This window comes from Strigops habroptila, chromosome 14, assembly GCF_004027225.2.
Source record: "Strigops habroptila isolate Jane chromosome 14, bStrHab1.2.pri, whole genome shotgun sequence".
In the NCBI taxonomy this organism is placed as follows: Eukaryota; Metazoa; Chordata; class Aves; order Psittaciformes; family Psittacidae; genus Strigops; species Strigops habroptila.
In genome coordinates this window covers 10,060,461-10,079,720 of record NC_044290.2, presented here as the reverse complement: position 1 = coordinate 10,079,720, position 19,260 = coordinate 10,060,461, and the positions used below count along the sequence as shown (strand labels likewise).

At 50.1% G+C, this 19,260-nt stretch overlaps 1 protein-coding gene across 4 annotated transcripts in view; it reads left to right on the top strand.

The window, feature by feature from the left end:
* The window catches only part of RGS9 (regulator of G protein signaling 9), a 42,206-nt gene that overhangs the window by 4,850 nt on the left and 18,096 nt on the right, over positions 1-19,260 (top strand). For all 4 annotated transcript variants that reach the window (XR_003994414.1, XM_030506583.1, XM_030506581.1 and 1 more), the window contains exons 3-16: positions 1,762-1,812; positions 1,974-2,080; positions 2,732-2,783; positions 3,884-3,942; positions 4,289-4,365; positions 6,109-6,190; positions 6,552-6,614; positions 12,494-12,523; positions 13,082-13,143; positions 15,277-15,390; positions 16,367-16,482; positions 16,906-16,993; positions 17,470-17,608; positions 18,311-18,396. Coding sequence is in view for 3 of the 4 variants with exons in the window: in XM_030506583.1 (XP_030362443.1) it covers positions 1,762-1,812; positions 1,974-2,080; positions 2,732-2,783; positions 3,884-3,942; positions 4,289-4,365; positions 6,109-6,190; positions 6,552-6,614; positions 12,494-12,523; positions 13,082-13,143; positions 15,277-15,390; positions 16,367-16,482; positions 16,906-16,993; positions 17,470-17,608; positions 18,311-18,396 (1,126 nt within the window). In the remaining variant the exon portion in view is untranslated. The remainder of the gene's footprint in view (positions 1-1,761; positions 1,813-1,973; positions 2,081-2,731; positions 2,784-3,883; positions 3,943-4,288; positions 4,366-6,108; positions 6,191-6,551; positions 6,615-12,493; positions 12,524-13,081; positions 13,144-15,276; positions 15,391-16,366; positions 16,483-16,905; positions 16,994-17,469; positions 17,609-18,310; positions 18,397-19,260) is intronic.

Sequence of the window (19,260 nt, the reverse complement as noted above, 5' to 3'; positions counted from 1 at the left end):
CAGCAGCCAGCGAGCTGTGCTGTGTCACGTATGGCATTAGAGCAGCTCTTAGCACAGCCTCTTCTGTGCCTGCCAGCTCCTTTCACAGGGCATTATCATGACCTCTGCTTCCCTGTTCTCCAGCCTTTGTGAGGGATCCTTTGCTATAGATATTCAGAGATGCCGTACCAAAATTTCCTCCTTCTACTTTAGTTTTGCTGCAGCACTTTAGAACTCAAAGGACAAAATCTCTCCCTGAAACCAGTGATTCTGATCCAGGCAACTCCAGATACAACTTGGCCGAATAGATTGTGTTTTCCCCACTGTTATTTTCCCTGGCTGTCAGTGAGTTAAGGAAGCCCTGCAGAAAAGCTTCCCCTGTACTGAAGAGAATGTGCCACCTCCGGTAAGAGCAGGGGAACAAGTACTTCTCTTGATGTCTGACCAATGTAAAACACCACTTCCTAAAAGCCCCTGGCTAGATGATGTGGAGGGAAGGTGTCCCTTGATGCTCATCCTCTTTGCGTGCGGTCTGCTTCAGCCTGGTTCCTCAACCAGAATTGCTGCAAGTTCCCTCTTGCATAACTCCTAAATTCTAGTCAACTTCTCATAGGCAGGTGAGTTCCAGTCTCTTGGCATGGTGGCCGTCACTATCTAAATGATGATATTCTTAGTGCTGTGCAAGCTGTGTGTGTGTATATATATATATATAGGCTTCTGGGTGTTGCAAAACAGTGACTCATGTTTAGCGAGGGGATGGTGAAAACGTCAGAGCAGTGGACACAGGCCCATTGAAGAGAGCTTGGCTCTTCATGTGCAGGAAGCCAAGTGGTTAAATTCAGTGCAGGAAAGTGGCTCACAACAGAAAAGACCAAGTTAAAGGTGCACCTTTGGGGGAAAGTGCTTGCGGAGAGAGCTGCCTAGAAATGAGGGGTGAGATAATCCTTTAATTTCATCTATTTCAGGAAGCGGGCGGTAGGATAAGAGCCCTGAGCCCTATTAGAAAGTTAAGTCATCGCTGCAATGTCGAGAAAGGTCAACACCTCTGTCTGCAATCCTAGGGGATGTTTGGAGGAGAAGCCCAATAACTGATCAGGGAATAGGGCACTTCTGCACTGTTTAAAGGGAAGGAGGGTGCTGGAGGTTTGTGCTGACTGTGGTCTCACTCCAGCAAAAGAACTGGGAGAGAGAAAGTGTGAATGGAGAAACCTTGTTTCCCACTGATATCTCCCCTTACCACTACAACTTGGATCTGAGGCTCAGACATCCCTTCTGCACTGAAAGCCGTGTTCCTTGAAGGATTCGAGAGGACCTGTCACTGTTCTTATACTCAAACTGAGGCAGGACCATGCTCGATGAGCCTGGAGACACTTTGCAGTGAATCTTTCGAAGACAAGATGGTGCAAACAAGGGGCACTTCACCTTCCCTGGATGTGGAAGCTGTTGCGTTGCTCAAGTCCTTTCTAAGCCAGCGATGAAGGTTTAGGTGTTGTTGCTCAGGCCACGTGTGCTTCTGCACACTCATCCTCAGCTCACTGCCTGCCTCAGGCTCCTTCCCCCAGGGACTGATGCCTGCTTGGCCAGGAGAAAGCCTGAATGACAGCGGGAGCAGTGCATTTCATCTCTTTATCTCTGTATTTATCACTTCTCTTGCATGGTGGGTTTTAAAGCATGTTGACAAGAAGGGGTCGGTGGGATCCAGAGCACAGCGAGGGGTGAGGACTGGAGAGGTCTCGTTTCCCCCATAGATTTCAAGCAGCTGCCATGTTCTTTGCTTTGCAGGTAATGACATATTGCAGTGGATTCTCCAGCGCTTGCAGATCCCGCAGGAAGGTGGGTAGAAACGTAAAAATTGAGGCTTTAAATTCTAAAACTTGAAGGTGTCCATAGACAAAACCTCTCAGATGAACTCCTCACTCCCAAGCAGCAGCTCACTTGTAGCTTCCAGTGCAGTGCTCCTGTGCAAGCCAAACGTCTGCCTTCTCCATTTGCAGAGGCGCTGCACCTCGGGGACCTGTTTGTCAAATACGGATACATCTACCCTCTTCAGGAGCCAAAGAACCTCACCCTTAAGACAGATGGCAGCCTCTACAGGTTTCAGGTGATGGCATCTTCTGTAAAGTCTTAGTCCTGAGGCCGTGCTGTGTAGCTGTGCTCATTCAGTGTGCAGGAGGAAGGGATCCACAGAGAAGCCTCAGGCCAGTTCCATGTGTGAGATTATGGTTTACAGTGAAACTGTGATAGTTCCTTCAACTAAATCAGTGTGCTTGTTCTACTTCAAAATAGCTGTGCCTTCTTCCAAATATCTGTTCCCTTCCAGGTCTTAAAGTAGCAAATGGATTTGCTGGTTGAAAACGGGATGATGTGGGGAAGCTGAATGATGAATATACAAAAAGCACAGTGATAATGGGATGTTATCCAGGTTCATGGTTGGATTGTTTCCACTCCAGTGGGAAATTAGGGTACCATTGGTACTTCAAATGAGGAGTCTGGTTCCCACATGGTGCCACACCAGGCTCCAGCACCTCCGTGCTCAGGCAGAAGGCAGGTTGCCCACGTGAAGCTGTTGCAGAGCAGGAGTGGATTGACGCTGGCAGGCTGCCGGGCTCAGTTCTGCTGCTGTAGCTGGTACCACTGTGTGAGCTGACACGCAGTGATGGAGCTGAGGCTCTGAGGGTAGCAGAGGAGAGCTTCCCTCTCCTCGCTGTGGTGTGGGCTCCAAGCTGCTAACAAAAGGCTTGTTTTTGTGCAGACCCCCTATTTCTGGCCCGCGCAGAAGTGGCCTGCTGATGACACAGACTATGGTGAGTGAGCACTGTGCGCACAGCCCTGCACCGGCTTTGCTGTTCACCTCTTTGTGTTGTGTGTCCGACTGCTGTGGCCATCCCTTGCATTTTCTTTCATGAGTAATTCCCAGTGCTCTGAATTGAGGGAACACTCTGGATGTGACCACCTTGTGGTGGCCTTGATGAGAGAAAGTGCGTAAGCTTCTCTTACGTGCCACTGGGCTCCGTCAGACTGGAACACATCTGAAATACTCTGCTGGGCAGAGAAGGCTTTAAACACAAGGTTAGATTTCCCTGAGTGGTTAAGTGTATTCCTGGATCTGAGCCCAAGGCTGTCATCCTGTCGATTTGGATCAAGTCCTGCATTCAGAGATGGCTCTTTCCTTATATAATGCACAGTGGCTTCCAATATCTCCTGATGGCTCTTTCCATCTTTTGGTGCCTTTATAATGCTTTTTATTATAGGTCTGGCCATGGAACTTGGTTTGCTCCTGCAGGCTGGGCAGCTCAGAGTGATTTGTTTGTACCAAGGTTGTCCTCTGTGGCTTTTATCTACATGATGCTGTAGATCTGGGGTAATAAAAAAGCCCATTTCAGATTGGGGTGTTTTTAATAGAAGTTGGAGCAAAACGTTGTCTGGTGTTTGGAGAACGTGGCGGTCAAACTGTGCAGAACCTCAGCATCTGAAAGATTTGGTCCAGTATCCTTTGAGCTGTGAAACCTCTCTGAGCTCCCAAAGGAGGGGGCACACACAGCCCATCCTGTGTCACTGGCTCCTGAAGCAGCAGTGACAAAGTGATGCCCCATCCCTGGCAGTGTTCAAGGCCAGGCTGGACACAGGGGCTTGGAGCAACCTGCTCTAGTGGAAGGTGTCCCTGTCCATGGCAGGGGGTTGGAACCGGAGGAGCTTTAAGGTCCCTTCCCACCCAAACCTAGGATTCTATGATATGATTCTATGAAAGCACCAGGTTCATTTTCCTTCAGTGAGCTTTTGTGAGCTTGGAGCTCCTGCCTGGGAAGACTGTAACAGACAAAGATCCCTGTGTTTGTCATGGGGGTAAATTCCTTATTCTTGGATTTGTTGCTCTAACTGATGCTTATTGCTTCTCCCTCCACAGCAATTTACCTAGCAAAGAAGAACATCAAGAGGAAAGGCGTTTTGGAAGAATATGAAAAGGTAAGGCCGTGTTGCACTTGTCCCACTACAAGCCCCTCTGTTGTAATGAACAGAGATGGCAAAAAATCACCTCAATCGCACAAGGTGTGTCTCCAGCAGTGCCAAAAGCCAAAATCTTGGAAGCGAAAAAGCCACCAGCCCAGGAAAACACTCTGAATCGATAATGATTTCATCAGGGTACCTGCTCTTTGCAGTGGTCTTTCTGAACTGTTGCAATTCATGTAATTCCATGCAGAACAATCCAGATCCCTTGGCCTAGCCGAGCGATGGAGAGTCAAGAAAACCCTTCCATGGGAGCTCCTGGTGCACAGTTACCACACTAACTGCTGCTTTGTTTTTATTCCAGGAACATTACAACATGCTCAATCAGAAAATAAACTACAAGTGGGATTTTGTCATCATGCAGGCCAAAGAGCAGTATAAGTGAGTTGATTCACGTTCCCTTGTTTGCGTCGCTGAGGAGGGTGTGAGGCAGCAGAGCTTCAGTGTCTTGGTACACACTTAAACTGCAGTTTGGAAACATAAACTGCAGCTTTAAAATCACTTGCAAGTGCCCCTCAGGGTTGTGAAACAAACAAAACTGCTTTTATGTGAGCATGGGGTTCCTTTGTGTAACAAGGAAACAATTCACCTCACGCTGTGTGAGTGAAGGATTGGGTGCCCACTCTAAAGCTTCACCCTCTGCACCCCTGTTCCTCTCCCTGCCTGGCATTTGCCCACCAAAGCCATGGAGTCAATGTGGTTTCTGAGAGCACGGGCAGAGGTAGGTCCTTTCCTGTGACACATACTCGTGCCTGTTTGCAAATGGCTTTTGCACATGTGTGAGTGTGCAAAAGGAGGCTTAGACTTTGCACCCGATGTGCCTCCCTGAAGAAGCCAGGGTCTGATGCTGCAGCGTGGGAGCCCTCGCTAGAGACAGCTTCTTTCAGCTTGGGGCTGTCCCTGAGCATGTGTGGATCAGGCCGCTGGGCTCAGGAGCTGTTACTGGTCAGTCATTGCTTGCACATGTCTCACAGCTGAAGTGAATGGAATGAACCAAGGAGCAGTGAATGTTCCCAGCAGGGATTGCTGGAGGAGACTCTGAAGTGCAGACTTGGGCACTAGCCAAAATTACTTGATTTTAGGAGCTGAATCCTTCATATTCCCAGCAAAGTCAGTGAACGTGAGATGGGGATTACTGCTTTGGAGATAGCATCTTTCCTGCTTCTATAGGCTCCTGTTACCTTGTTTTACCTCCCCACGCGGCAGCACTGCCTCTGCTGCTCAGCAGCGTTTCTGCCTTCACTGGGATGGGAGCCAAGTCCTCCAAATACAGCTCATCAGATAACTGTCTCATTAGACACCGAGCTGTTGTTCTTGTAAATTGAGGTCAGACTCAGGCTAAGAGATGGCAAATGCACTTTGAAAGTTAGATAGCGAGGCTGTGCCTGAACGGGCAGATGAAACACGGCCGGGGCCGTTTGATGGGGATGCTGGGGCAGACTGGTGCAGAGCAGCCCGCATCCACCCTGCTAACCACAGCGGGCTGGCCACATGCAAACAGCCTGTTGGGAATCCTCCCTTACCCATGCGAAATCCCAAATTGTGCCCAGGACTTTTCTGGGAAAGAATTAGTTGGTGCAAGCCCAAAACCAGGTTTAGTGCTTTTTGTGTTTAATAGAAGAGCTGATTTGGGTTTTAGTGCCTGGGAACACTGCTTGGTACCATTTCCACATAACTTCTGTGAGAAGTGCCCCCCTTTAGAGGGATGAGACATGTCTGGGATGCATCCCTGCGTGGCAGCCATCAGACACTGCCCAGGGACATGGGGCATGGGTAAAGCTGAGGCAGCAAGGCTGACTGCAAGCAGCGGGTTGGTAGCATAAGCCTGCCCAAGGGCTGGTCTGTCTCATCAAAAGAGGATGTGAGGGCTCCCAGCTGAGCTCAGCAAGATGATGGTTTCTCAAAAGCTATGGTCGTGTATGGCCACGTGAGCAGCATGATCCGCAGTCCAGAATGAGCTGGGGTAAGAGGTGGTCAGGAGGCTGCATGGCAGCATCCCGCGGTCAGGCTGGGAGCCATGGGGCAGGGCAGGCTGGAGGTTTGCCCCCTTTCTCTTCTCACTGGTTTTAGGAGAGCAAAATCAATGAGTTCCTATAGAGTCAAATCCTGTTCTTGACTTTGCAGGGCAGGGAAGGAGCGGAAGAAGGCAGACAGATACGCCCTGGACTGCCAGGAGAGAGCCTACTGGCTTGTGAACCGAACTCCTGTAAGTAGAGATGATGGTGTGTGGCTTTAGTGCCTCAGTGGTTCCCTTCTGCAGCCACCTAGGACCAACCCCTGCACACTAAGGGCATGGCTGTGGGACGGGGTCAGCCCGGGCCTGCCCTCATTCCACACCAGCTTCCTCCTTGCTTGCTCTCTAAGGTGCAAGGGAGGCAGGTCTGGCTGCAGCTCCACTGCTTGGAGGGGAGATTCAGGGGGCAGAGCCCCCCCCGGGCACTGCTGGTGGCCAGGAGCTGCTGGCAGCAGAGCCCTTTGGGGCTCGAGGGTCTCCTCATGCATTAGTGTGAACCCCAGCCCTCAGCACAAATGACTTACAGAGCACCTGGTGTTCTTGTCCACAACAGCCCGGCACGCTGGACGTCCTGGAGTACGGATTAGACCGTGTGACAGATCCCAACGAAAACAAGGTAAACCAGGTGAGGCAGGATTTTGGTTTTCACACCTATGGACTTGGGAGGACCCAGACAACATCCCTGGGATTGTCATTTTTGGGCCCCACGGGCTGGGTGAGTCAGCTCTGCTGTGACAGCCCAATAGGCCAGAGGTTGGAGCCGTCTCATTGTCCAGGGCGTGGGGCCCTCAAAATAGGCTTTGGCAGCTTCTTTGGGCTTGAAACTACTTTGTCAGCTCTCTTGCCACACCGCTTGGTGCGAGTGCTGAGCTACAGGACATGTTTGCTGTGCTGCTGCAACTGAATTCAGGAATCCTCTGTCTCCAGATGCTTGTTGCTGCCTTTTCATTAGCGCTGGATGAGCTGCGTGGGTTGTAAAGGATCAGTGGGAAGATCAGGTTTAAAATCAAGGGGCAGAATACCTCCAAAAAGGGTGATGTGTGGCAGGAAGATGGAGAAGTTGGGGTGGTGGATGGGAGACACAGAACACTGCCTAAAAATGCGTGTTGTAAAGTGAGACCTTAAACAGAGTTGATGAACCGAGGCTGTGAGTGGTTCAGAGTCCCCAACGAGACAAATGCAGGCGGTGGATGAGGAGCTGGAGCTGCTCTTCTCTTTCTCCATCAGTCCTTGTAAGTGATCCCGTATTTGTGCACTTAATGGTGTTCATTTGGCAGCGCAGTCAAAGCCTCTCTCAGCAATGAAATGCAAATGTGGCTGTGATCACACTCACTGGATTCCCACAACTCATTTTCCTAACAGCCTTTAAACAACACCTCGGCGGCCAGAGGCAGGGTAATTGCTTTGGCCAACTGTGTCCTGTTGCTATAGAGACTGGAAATGAGCAAAGTGGAGGCTTGGAGTGGATTTTGTTTTTCCTCGCTCTAAGTAGCAGCTGCTGAAAGCCCTTTATTTCTAAGAGGAAAGGAGTGGTGGGAAGGGAGAGGGATGGCAAGAGGAGCAGCCAGCGTCTCGCCCACAGTTCCACAGCTGACATGGAAGGAGGGTTTAGGTTTGCAAACAGCCTCGGAGCCCAAAACCAGCTGCTGGGTGGCACAGGGGAAGTGAGCTGAGGGGTGTCTGTTAGTTCCCACCCTGCACGTGAGTCAGTTCCCTCTGGCAGTGGAGCCTCTGGGGGTGCATGAGCCAAGCAACAAGGGATGGGACAAGAGGAAACGGCCTCAAGCTGCGCCAGGGGAGGTTTAGGTGGAGCTGAGGAACAATTCTTTCCCCAAAGGGTGCTCAGGCGTTGGAATAGGCTGCCCAGGGCAGTGCTGGAGTCACCGTCCCTGCAAGTGTTCACACCCCGTGTAGCCGAGCCCTCAGTGCCATGGGTTAGTGGTGGCCTTGGCAATGCTGGGAATGGTTGGACTTGATGATCTTAAAGGTCTGTTCCAACCTGGTTGAGTCTATGATTCAAAGGGGACAGGCCTGGGGAGACTTCGCTGCCTGTAAGCGGGTCTCTGAGCTGTGTCTCCTCTCTGGAGGCTGAGCAGAAGGAGGAAGTTTCTTCTTGCTCCTCTTTCTGCTTTTGAAAGAGCAGCTGACACACACCAGGCAGGCAGAGCCCACCTTTGCCCTGGCAGCTTTCTTCCTTTTATTTCTGCAGGCTGCTCTCACAAACCCCTGCGGCTCAACAGCCTTTGGGGAGCAGGAGGGACAGCCCAAGCTCTGCTGGTAGGTGCTGAGCTGGCCTGTGCTGCGTTGGCCATATCTTACCCCTGCTGAAGGCAGTGCACAGTTTACTGATGTTTTCTGTGGGCCCTGTTGCTGCCTTTGACATAAGTGAAAAGATGAGAGCAGAAAGTGCGTGAATCCACTTGATTTGTGTCTCTGTTCCTGCTCAATCCAGCTTCATTTTGTTGGCCAGTTAGTTGTGTTCTATCTTGGCAGCTGAGAAGGAAAGAATTCCTGGCGATAATGAATTCCTGACAGCAGAATGACTTCTGTGAAGCTGATATTGGCACGAGCACCTCCTTCACTTGCCTCGGAGCCTTTGGTGGGCTGCTCCCTCCCTAATTGATGGAGTCCTCTGGGGATAAACAGGCGCTCACGCTCCTTTGAAGGGGCTTTTTTCACTGACCCATGGGCATCCCTCGCGGTTATAATGAGTTAGGAGCTGTAGTTGGGCAGGAGGAGTGAGGCAGGAGTAGCCATCCATGGAACAGCTAATTAAGGGATGCTTTAGCCTTTCCTTACCCAGGTCTCAGGCTCATGATCGAGCCTCATTGCTTGGAGAGTTACCAGGCAACTGCCAGAGCCCACTGCCTCGCCTGCAGGTACACACTCAGCTTGTGCTGCCTTCTGTAAGCAGAGAGGCTGTGTGAAAGGTGCTTTGGCTTGGCCAAAAATCACGGTGCTGGGTTCAGGGGTGGCTGAATGAAATGCCCTGGATTACTGTCATGCAGTAAATGAGGCTCAGAGCATCCTAGTCATTGCTGGCCTTTCATTTCATTAGTCTCTGTCCGTTTGGGTGCCTGATAAATGCATCACTTCTGCTGCAGGCAGCACATCGTTTGAGATGGCAGGGTCAGAGCAGACAAACAGGACAGGGGAAAAGCAGCAGCTTGAATGAAACTGGGTATATGGACTGTTACAGATGTATTTCCAGCTGTTGGGCTGGAAGCACCAGCACAGTGGAGATATACATTGAGATGATCTTATGCTAGGCTTGGAATCTGCCTCTGGCCTCAGGGCTCTCAGCTGGCTGCACGGAGGGAAAGGTCCATGTGTGTTTGTGTGTGCAGGAATAGAGCTGTGTGCGTGATTTGCAGTGCCCTGGCCCAAAACAAGCTCTGGATAACATCGACCTGTGCTTGTTCTTCACTGCATCTGGGCACACACACAAAAGCTGTTGTCCAGCTGCTTATGGCCTCTGTAAGCTCTGAATGGTGGCCAGACAATGCCAAACCAGAATGACCATTATGTCCACAATGTGGTCAGGAAGGCCCATGCTGAGAGCAGAGGAGGCCCATGTGAATGGTTGGCTGGAAACCAGCACGTCCCAGCTCTTGTAGGAGCTCACAGCTTCATCCATGTGGATCAGCTCCAGACATGGAGCTCTTGACCAGGTCCTGGTTGGCTCCCAGCTGAGCCCTGCAGCCCTGTGTGTGTGGGGAGCACCCAGCTGATGGTGTAGGGGTGTGATGGGGCTGTGCAGGGTGCCCCAGTGCTGCTGTGTGTTCAGGAGGAGGATGTTTAACAGCACCCAGCACTCGCCCCGCACAGACCGAGCCTTTCACTGTTTGCTGTTTGATTTGCAGCCTGCAGGGCTGGGAGCTCGTCTGTGGTGATTGCAACAAGTCACTTGTTCAGGGCATTGCAAAATTCATCTCATTATAAGGAATTACTCCTTTGTTCCAAATGTGGTTTCTGTCCAAACGAAGGAGGGTGGCACAGGGCACTTGGGCATTGCTGCTGTCAGAGGCAGCGGGTGAGGATGGGCAGGATGCTGGGGACAACTGGCAACGCTCAGCAGGACACAGGGAGGGTTCAGGGACCCTTGTACCAGTAATAAAGCTGGAAACTGGTCATGGGAATGCTGTGGGAGAAAGGGAAGTGAACTGTGTGCAGCTCTGGGGTGAAACGGCTGAGATCCTTCCCAGTTACTGTGGATGTGGGAGCTGGAAAGGGCTGAGCACAGCCGGTACCTGCAGCCTTGACAGATCCCCTCCCACCCCGGAGCCCAAAGGCCCTGGTTTCCCAGGACCAGCTCTCCGGAGGGCTGCCCCGCACGCTGAGGCTGCGGCAGGAGGGGATCCTTGCTGTAGGAGGCACTTAAAATAAGTAATCTCTCCTTGTTTGCAGACATGGCATTAGCTTTGATTTTAACTTACCCACATATAATTTTCCTGTTGTGATGGCATTTTAATTCGTGCCTTTCTTGCTCTATGTAACATTTAACTTCCTGTGTTCTCTTTCTCTTTCCCACCAGCTGTTTGTCTCGTGTGTGTGTGGTGTGCTGCCTGCCTCTAAGGCCCCTGTAGAAGATAACACAACTTCACTACCATGAGAGCTGCCTTCAAGCCACTGTTTCAGCAGCCACCTTTCCTCACCCCTCTGCACCAGGCCTCTCTGAGGCACCCCTTGACAAAACAGAGGAAGAAATGAGGGGCCTTTTCAAACCATCTGATGATGTTAATGTGTTGATTTTCCTAAAGTAAATGCCCTACTGACACTGAAGTTCCATCAAATGCAACAGTTCAGCTGGAAATCTGATGGGGCCTGGTTCGTGTCTCATGTCCCCCAAGCAGAGAGTGAACTCCTATTGTGCAGGAAATAGCTGGCCTGAAACAGAAACTAAGCTCTCTAAAGAGGACGCTTGTAGGGCAGTAAATGCAGTGAATTTCTCTGCACAAGCAGGTGTTTTTGGGTTTTTTCCTTCCATTTCTACATCCATCTGAAACAATGATGATGCTTTAGAAATGGGGGGAAGAAATATTGTCTATGTGTAAGCTGGCCTTAGCAGGGGTACAGCTGAGAGCAGAGAACGGTGAAAAGCTGTTGCTTAGTCCATGTGTTCTCCCAGGCCCCTCTGAACCAGCAAGGGAGGCTGTTCAGCCTTGGGACCAGAGATCCTGTGGTCCAAGAGCTTTTTCTCCCCCTTGGTGTGTCAGCTCTTGCCCTCTCACACGCAGTTCCTTGTGCATGGCCAGCAGAGCATCACTGCTGGTGCAGCCACTGTTTGCTTTCCTGTTTGTCCCTGCTGGGGCTGCGTGCACTGCAGTCATTCAGAGCTGCTCATGCTGTTCCCCAGCAGAAGCAGCTTCCTCTCCTTGCAGTGCCACAGAGAGGGTTTCTGTTAGTCCTGCACTGGCCAGGCTAGGTTTGTGTTGGGGTTGGATGCGCTGGCTTCATGGTAGCCTGTACAGATTTGATCTGCTGCATATCTGGCTCCTGCTGCTGCAATGGTGAGTGTGTCCTCTCAAATCAACCGAGTTTGAGCAAAACGTGCAGGTTTTCTTCCATAGAAGAGTTTCTCCCTCCTGAGTAGAACTAGTGGCAATGGTTTATATATAGGAGCAGTGTAGCCGTGATGGTCCCCTCCAAGCAGCCCTGGGAGGGTGTCTTGCCTTTCCCATAAGGGGCAGCTCGGGATGCGGGTCCTCTGGTGAGGAAATGGGAGAAGCAGGCAGCCTGTGGCATTCAATAGCAGATGCTTCATCCCTCATCGCTCACAAAGTGCCCCTCACCAGGGCTCTCTGCAGACCCATGTCTGCCACAGCATTAGTTTGATAGAATAACACTGGGATGCAGATCTTGCTGGCTAAAACAGGAGATGAAGAGCTGGAACACTGTAAGCCTTTAAAGGCTTGCTGGGAGCATCCCTGATGTAGCCTGTCTTTCCTTCTGCCTCACACAAAGTAACAGTGCTTCAAAGGAAGCTGCATGAATAAACACCCTGCAGTTAATTTCTTGCCTTCAATTGCTTGCTCATTTGTGGATGACATGTAACATGGGCTGAGTTATTCACATCACAACGTAAACAGCCTCTGCACAGCAGATAGTGCTTCTGAGGCTTTTAATTGTGGTGTTTATATTTTGCAATGTGTTGGTTCCTGTCTCCTTTAGCTAATATTGAATGATCTAATCTGCGTCTCATAAATGCATCTCTTTTAGCTCCATTAGAATAACCCCTTAATTGAAGGCATGCAGGCAGCGATGGAAGCAGCAATGCTGAGCAGTAAATACAGCTGATGGAACGATTTACGGTGTGCAGATGCTCTTAGCTTTGATGAGACCCTGATTAGCTGAGCTGCTGCCTTTGATTTTAATTGTAATGAGGATTAATTGGAGAGCACTGCACAATGGCAGCGCTGCAACAGTGGCTTCGTGCCTCAAAACAGGCAGTTGGAGGCACCCATCCCGACTGAACGGGTTTTGTTTCCTTTGCAGAAAAAAACTCTGGATGTCTATAGGAGAGAGGTGAGTTTTCCTTCCTTCACTTGTAGGTGCTCATCTCACACCAGTGGCGCAAGAGGGTCCCTTTCAGGCTGTTTCCTGCCTCTGCACCTCCCACTGCAGGCAGTGATAGGAAGGCTCAAACAAGGGCAGACACCAGGGCTCAAACCCAATCGATCACAATTAGTGGTGGGGAAGACTTAGGAGATGCATCCAGTGGCGCCAGCGTAGAGACAGCCATGGATCAATGGTAATTACATGCTAAATCATCCAGAGCTATTGTAGGTGCCTGGAATAGTAGCTATTATCCAATTTTCATATAGCATGGGGAGTGCTTTTTAATTAGTTGCACATTGCAAAATGCTTCTCTGACATTTGCAATAAGCTCAGTGAAAACAGCCGTTGTGCTAAGATAGTTTAGGGATTCCCTGATTCCTTGGTCATGCAGTAAATAGGGAAGAAGCAGTTCCTGTTGTAGTTAGCCTCACTACCTGGGAGAGGGCATGTTTGAGGTTCATATAGAGACAGCCTTGTCTTCACATCTCCGTGCTCCTAACCATGGATGTGCCTGATCTCTCTCAGATCATGTACTATCAGCAGTCCATTATGAAGACCAGAGTGAAATCTTCCGTCTCTCTTGGAGGGTAAGTCCTGATTTCCTTCTGTCCACACATTAATTAGTCTTCAGCACTTATCTCCTAATGAGATGATGAAGCTGCCTGGTGATTCAGGCAGGGGAATCCATGTGGTGGCCTCACACAGTGTTGTTTGTGCTGTCTGGGCTGTGTTGCCTGTGCCAGGAGGCACAAGGAGAGGAGGGATCAGCCCCAGTCAGGATGAAGAGGCTCCCTTGGAGCTGAGGAGAGCTTTGCTAGGAGTGTCTGCGGAGCAGTGCCAGCCTCTCAGGTGAGATTCCCTCTGAACCAAGAGATGTTCACACTGGTTGGGACTGGGTCACGATGCCTGGGACCTCTGCAGTGTGGAAAGGCAGCTGTGTGGAGGCTGCCTTGTGAGGATGCAGGATGAGTAACCAGCGGGGTCACACTGACCCTCACGTCCCTGGTGCCCAGCCTGCTGGGCTGGATTCAGCCCCAGGGAGTGTTCTTGCTCAATGGTGATGCTCACCAGAAGGCAGCAGAGCTGGGGAAGTCTCTGGTTATCCTGTATTGTGAAGGAACACACACTTCTGCATGAGCATCCAAGCAGTGAATTGGCAATCCCTCTTCTCAGTGTGTTTCCTGCTCAGGTTCTTGATGAAGCCAATGAAGTGCAAGGACCCAGCCCTGGCACACAGGGTGTTTGCCGCAGGCTTTTCTTACCTGCAATCATGTGCTTGCCCAGAGCCCATACACCAGCCTGTTCTACACTGCCATTGCCACCCAGAGGTTCATATAGAACCTGAGATACACAAGGAGCTCAGGCCTGTTCCCTGGGAGACGATAGTCATGGATGAGTGGAATGGGAGGAAGAGAACCATGACTCAAAGGCACCAGCATCTCATCTGCCACTGACTCCCAGCTCACTTCAAACTCTCCTGCCTCAATTTTCCAAGCTGTGAGCTGGAGCTGGGAATGCCTGGCTGCCTTCCAGGACGTTTATGGTGCTTGACTGTTTGGCAATGGAGCTTTTCACTCATTCGTTCTAGTCCTCTGATGGGATAACGCCTATCACCTAGATCAACAAATCCCCAGGAAATCTGGATCTCCAGCTCAGCTGCAGGATTGGGTCCAAATCAAATTGTGATTGATGAGGCTGCGAGCATCAGTGTGCACACGTCAGGGCACTGCATTGATTGAGGAGGGGCTGCAAAGCACTAATCATTGAAAGGACAGGGCAATGAGACCTGTGTTGACAAGTTTAGATTTGTAGGCTGATTCGCATATATGGATTGGAGGGAATTATGCAGGTGCTGGATGTCTTGGCATTTCCAGTGAGAAGATAGGATCGAGCAGGTCTGAGCCAAACCTGTGGTATGCATTGTGCAGCAGCACCATACAATGCAGGATGGATGCCAAGGTGCTTGTTAGCAACAGGCCCTTGGACAGTGCACTCCAGCTCTGAGCACATGAAAGCAGTTTGGCCTGGAAGGAATTTTAAATGCAGAAACCAGATGAGTTTTTCAAGACTGAAGAAAGGAGAAAGCTGAAATCCCAGCACGTCAGTGAAATGGGCTGTAATTACAAGTCTGGCCAACTTCGAAGGTGGGAGAAGTGTTTGTCTGGATCCTGCTAGGACAGAGACATTTCTGCTTTGTGCCAAGCCCTCAGAGTGATTTGCAGAGGAATGAGCTGTGCTGTAGGTGAGCAGAGGAAAGAGAAGCTGGGATTTGCCCTCAGCATTCCTTCACTAATCCTGGAGCTCCCATGGGAAGGCTGCAGAGAACCCACCTGAGCAAATCCAATGCTTGCTCTCCTCTTCTCTGGCACTTTCCTCTCTGTGATGTGTGGCACAGCATCCAGGCTTTGCCAGTTGGCTGGAGAAGGGGACAGAAGTCATGTGGGGGCAAAAGGAGGTGATGGAAGAGAGTCCTGTATCTCCCTGCGCTTGAACTGGCAAAATCACTGCTTGGAAAGACAAGCAGGAGATTCCCACCTTTGGGAAGTGGAAAAGATTAACTGAGCTAATGAATCACTTTCTCTAGCGAGGCAGGGGCCACACTGCAGATGCCCGTGCTGGCAGGGCTGCACCTCTGAAGGTGTCTGTTCATTTGGTTGCAGTGGGGCTGGCTGCACTTCTGCCTGCAAATGAATACTTGATTTTGTTGGGTTTACTTGCAGGCTTGTGAAGTACTCGGAGCAGTTCCTCTCCAATGATCCCATCCTGTCCGGATGTCTCCCCAGCAACCCCTGGCTAACAGACGACCCCGAGTTCTGGGATCTCAATGCAAAGCTGTATGTATTGGTGTTCTTTTGCCAGCTTGTGGTTTACATGGACCTTTATGCTGATAGAAATCAGAAAATGGAACCACTGATTTCATTATGATACCTGGTCTCTGACCATGAGCAGGAAAGCATTCCCTTTCTGACCTAGTTTGGTCATTCTAAAGAAGCCATCCCTTGGGAATGCTCCGTGCTGAACTTTGAGCATCATCTTCTTCAAGTGAAGTCTTCTTTAACATTACAGAAATTCCTAAACTGATGATGGGAGCCCTCACCCCCTGCTGAGGGTCTAAATCCTCCTTTTGGGTGAGCAAAGTCCACTTTTACCAGCACAGGAATGGAATAAGTTACACTCAGGTATAGCACTTAGTTTAGCATTAGGTGCTAAATGAGGTGCTGCCACTGGTGCAGCAATTCAGGGTTCAACTCCTGAGCCTTGGTCTTTGCACACACCTCAGGCTGCTGCTTAGGAGAGAGCTGGAGGCACATCCTGGCAGTCCATCCCCTCTCTGAGGTCTCCCGTGGTTTTCCCTTCAGATAATATTTGCTATTTAGAGATTGGCATCTCTGGGCTGGAAGCATACAACATATTATGGTTCTCATTTGAGCCCAGCAATCCCGTTAGAATGATAATATCCCATTAGACAGCCCCAAAGGATATCTTCACAGAATGCCTTTGTGAGAAGCAAAGCTTTGGGCATTAACCAGTGCCTCCTCCAGAATGGGGCTGAGTCAGACCTCGGGCAAAGCTGGGTTGTCACTGGGAGAGTAGCAAAAGCCCAAGTCAAATCCTCATCCCACTGTGTACCAAGTTGTTTAATTAGAGCTTAGTGGGCTGACTTTGGGAGCTCATTACAGCATGCTGGAAAAGAGAGAGTGCTGAGCATTCCCTTGGCATTCCAGCAAAGGGCATTTTGGTTTTAATTAATCTTGCAATTAGATGTGCTGCATGCAACTGGCAGAGCTGTTTGTTTTCAACCCCTTGCAGAGTGGAAATCCCCACCAGGATGCGTGTGGAGCGATGGGCCTTCAACTTCAGTGAGCTGATACAAGACCCCAAAGGTCGGCAGAACTTCCAGCTCTTCCTGAAGAAGGAATTCAGCGGTGGGTCTGCTGTGCCTGTGCCCTGTCCCCACACAGCTGAGAGAGAGCACTGCAGTGGGTGGTGTGAATGGAGACAACCACAAAGTCACTAAGTAAAGGCAGAAGTGGCTTTGGCGGCACTGTGCAGGCAGTGCGTGCAATACCATCTAGTGGCACAGGACACAAAATACAGCCCAGGGCTCTCCCTGTCGCAAGGGGCTGCTCCCAGGCTGGAACTGGCTGGATTCACAAGCACTGGAGCAGGGGAAAGAGGTTTTCCTCCTTCAGTCCCAAGGGGATTTTCAAGGTGGCTGTTAGAATTGGAGAGGCTGAATTGGGACCAACACACACTGAGCCAAACGAAGTCAGTTTAGGAGTTGATAAATGGGATGGATTGTGTTTTCCTCAGTCTCGCTCTCTGCTGAATGTGTCCTTGTTATGCAGGAGAGAATCTGAGTTTCTGGGAAGCCTGCGAGGATCTCAAGTACGGAGACCAAGCCAAGGTCAAAGAGAAAGCAGAAGAGATTTACAAGTGAGTGTGATAATTTTGCATTCTTAAACTCTTCGTACCTGAGTCCCATCACCTTCTTCCACACCCTGTCATCCTCCAAATGGCTTATCCCTGAGACTTGTCTTTGTAAGCTGTCATCAGATGTGGCTGTCCTGTGTCCCCATGAAGGAAAGGAGCTTTCGAAGACGAAAGCATAACGATTGTTTTGTTTTATAGTTACTTTTCTTCTCTGTTCTCCACTATTACATTTAGGTCTTAGCGTGTAATTTGAACAGAGGTGTGGAACAGTAAAGATCTCGTGGCTTCCAGGCCCTTTTTGCTTCTAGTGGACTAGAAGTTGGTTTATATTGTGTGTTAATAGTGCAAGAGGAAGTGGCTGCATGTCCAGACAGCAAATTGCAGTGGGCAGCTGAAGGGGCTTTTCCTTTGGGCATAGACAGAGGAATCTCCAGGCATTCTCCCGTTGTTAATGGCACTGCTGATTCTGCTCCTCGCAGGCTCTTCCTGGCTCCAGGAGCAAGGCGCTGGATTAACATTGACGGCACAACAATGGGCATCACGGTCAAAGGCCTCAAGCACCCTCATCGTTATGTTTTAGATGCTGCTCAGACCCACATTTACATGCTGATGAAAAAGGTTTGTTGCTTGTTTCCAAAGCCTTAGGGGGATTCCAGTCCTCGGGGCCTTTCCATGCCTTTGTGTGCTATAAACTGTCACTTTCAAGTGGCCTTTGTTTGAAAATCCCCCAAATTTGCTGACTTAAGCAGCACTGGTTCAGGTCTTTGTGTTTAGCTGCTGCTTCCCTCTAAGGCAGCGTGTCCCCAGGGTGGTGGACATCAGGGGTCTGCTGGAACCCAGCTTTCTAACACCAGCTTGGTACCAGCTCATTCAAAGCCTGAACAAATCTTTTAACTTCACTTAGTGCCACTTTGTGTATCTCTGTACACAGCAGGTATTCCAATGCTTGCATCCAACTGGATTTCAACAGTGGATGGGAAAGGTAGTAGCAATTGTGATTGATAGAACTGCATGAGTTTTGTACCAAGAGCATAATCAGACACTGCTGGCCTGGGCTAAGCTCAGTTCAGACCTTTTGGTCTGGCTCTTACCTGAGAAGCTTTACTGTGAGATGGAAAATCCTGGGAATTTTACACCGAGATGAAAGGGTATTGGTTGAAACAGCTACATTGGCCTGAAAGATGCAAAGTCCCTTGGGCTGCTGGGGGGGATGATCCAGTTCCCAGCCTCCCTGGCTCCTGAGCAGCTGTATTTGGTGGTGATTTTAATAAGGGTGTTTGCAGCCCATAACTACCAGTTTGTCTCTTTTTCTCCCAGTAGGACTCCTATGGCCGCTATTTAAAGTCTCCAGTATACAAGGAAATGCTGGCCAAGGCTGTTGTGCCACAACAGACTGTCAAAAAAAGGCAAGTGAAATTGGATGTAATTGTGGGGTTTGATTTTCTTCTTGTAGCAAGGGTAGGAAAAGCCTGAGTAGCAGCAAAATTACTGTGATTTAGATGTTTGCTTAATTAAATAAGATTTTTCACTAAGGTGCCTTGCTTTGAAAGTGATGATGCTGTTTGTTTGTGAGCCCTTTGGAAGTGCCTTGTGTGCAGTCAGCACTGACTTGGTGATCGCTTGGCTGCCTTCTCTGTTGGGTCTGTTTGGAAAGGCTGTGATGGTTGAATGGATCATGGGTCTTTTCCTGGGTGGAAGGAGAGAGCACTGGGTGCTGGGCATAGGAAAGCTCCCACCCATGAGGCATTCACAGGAGACACACATCCAGTGCAGGATCCTCCATGGGTTCTGCTCAGCTCTGCCTGGACAAAGCCTCTTATCCCTTGTGAAGCAAAAGTGACAGGCAGCCACATAGGGACAGACAGCATCTTACTTGTGACTATTGGCACGAGGTAGGTGGCAATAGAAGAGGCTTGAAATGGCTTTTTCCCCAATTAAAATGAAGGCTGTGCAGCAAATTTAGCCTATTTGAGCTGCAGTTGCTTCTTTCAGCTGAGCGTGCGATGTCAGAGGCAGACTGGGCAGTGTGCTGCTTTCTCTGTTCCTCTTCCACTCGTCAGCCCAGCAAGTGAGAAACAGGAATCATGGACTTTCACACTATTGTTTCATCTAAAGCCCATTTTCAAGGCAGTAGAAAAACCCTCCCTGCTGACTTGCCTGGGTTTGGTTAGCTTTTCCCTGAGCCACACGTCACACGGTTGCTGGTTGATCCTGGTGACTACCTTTGTGTTGGTCAGTGCTTGCTCTGGACGCTCAATGCTCAGCATCCT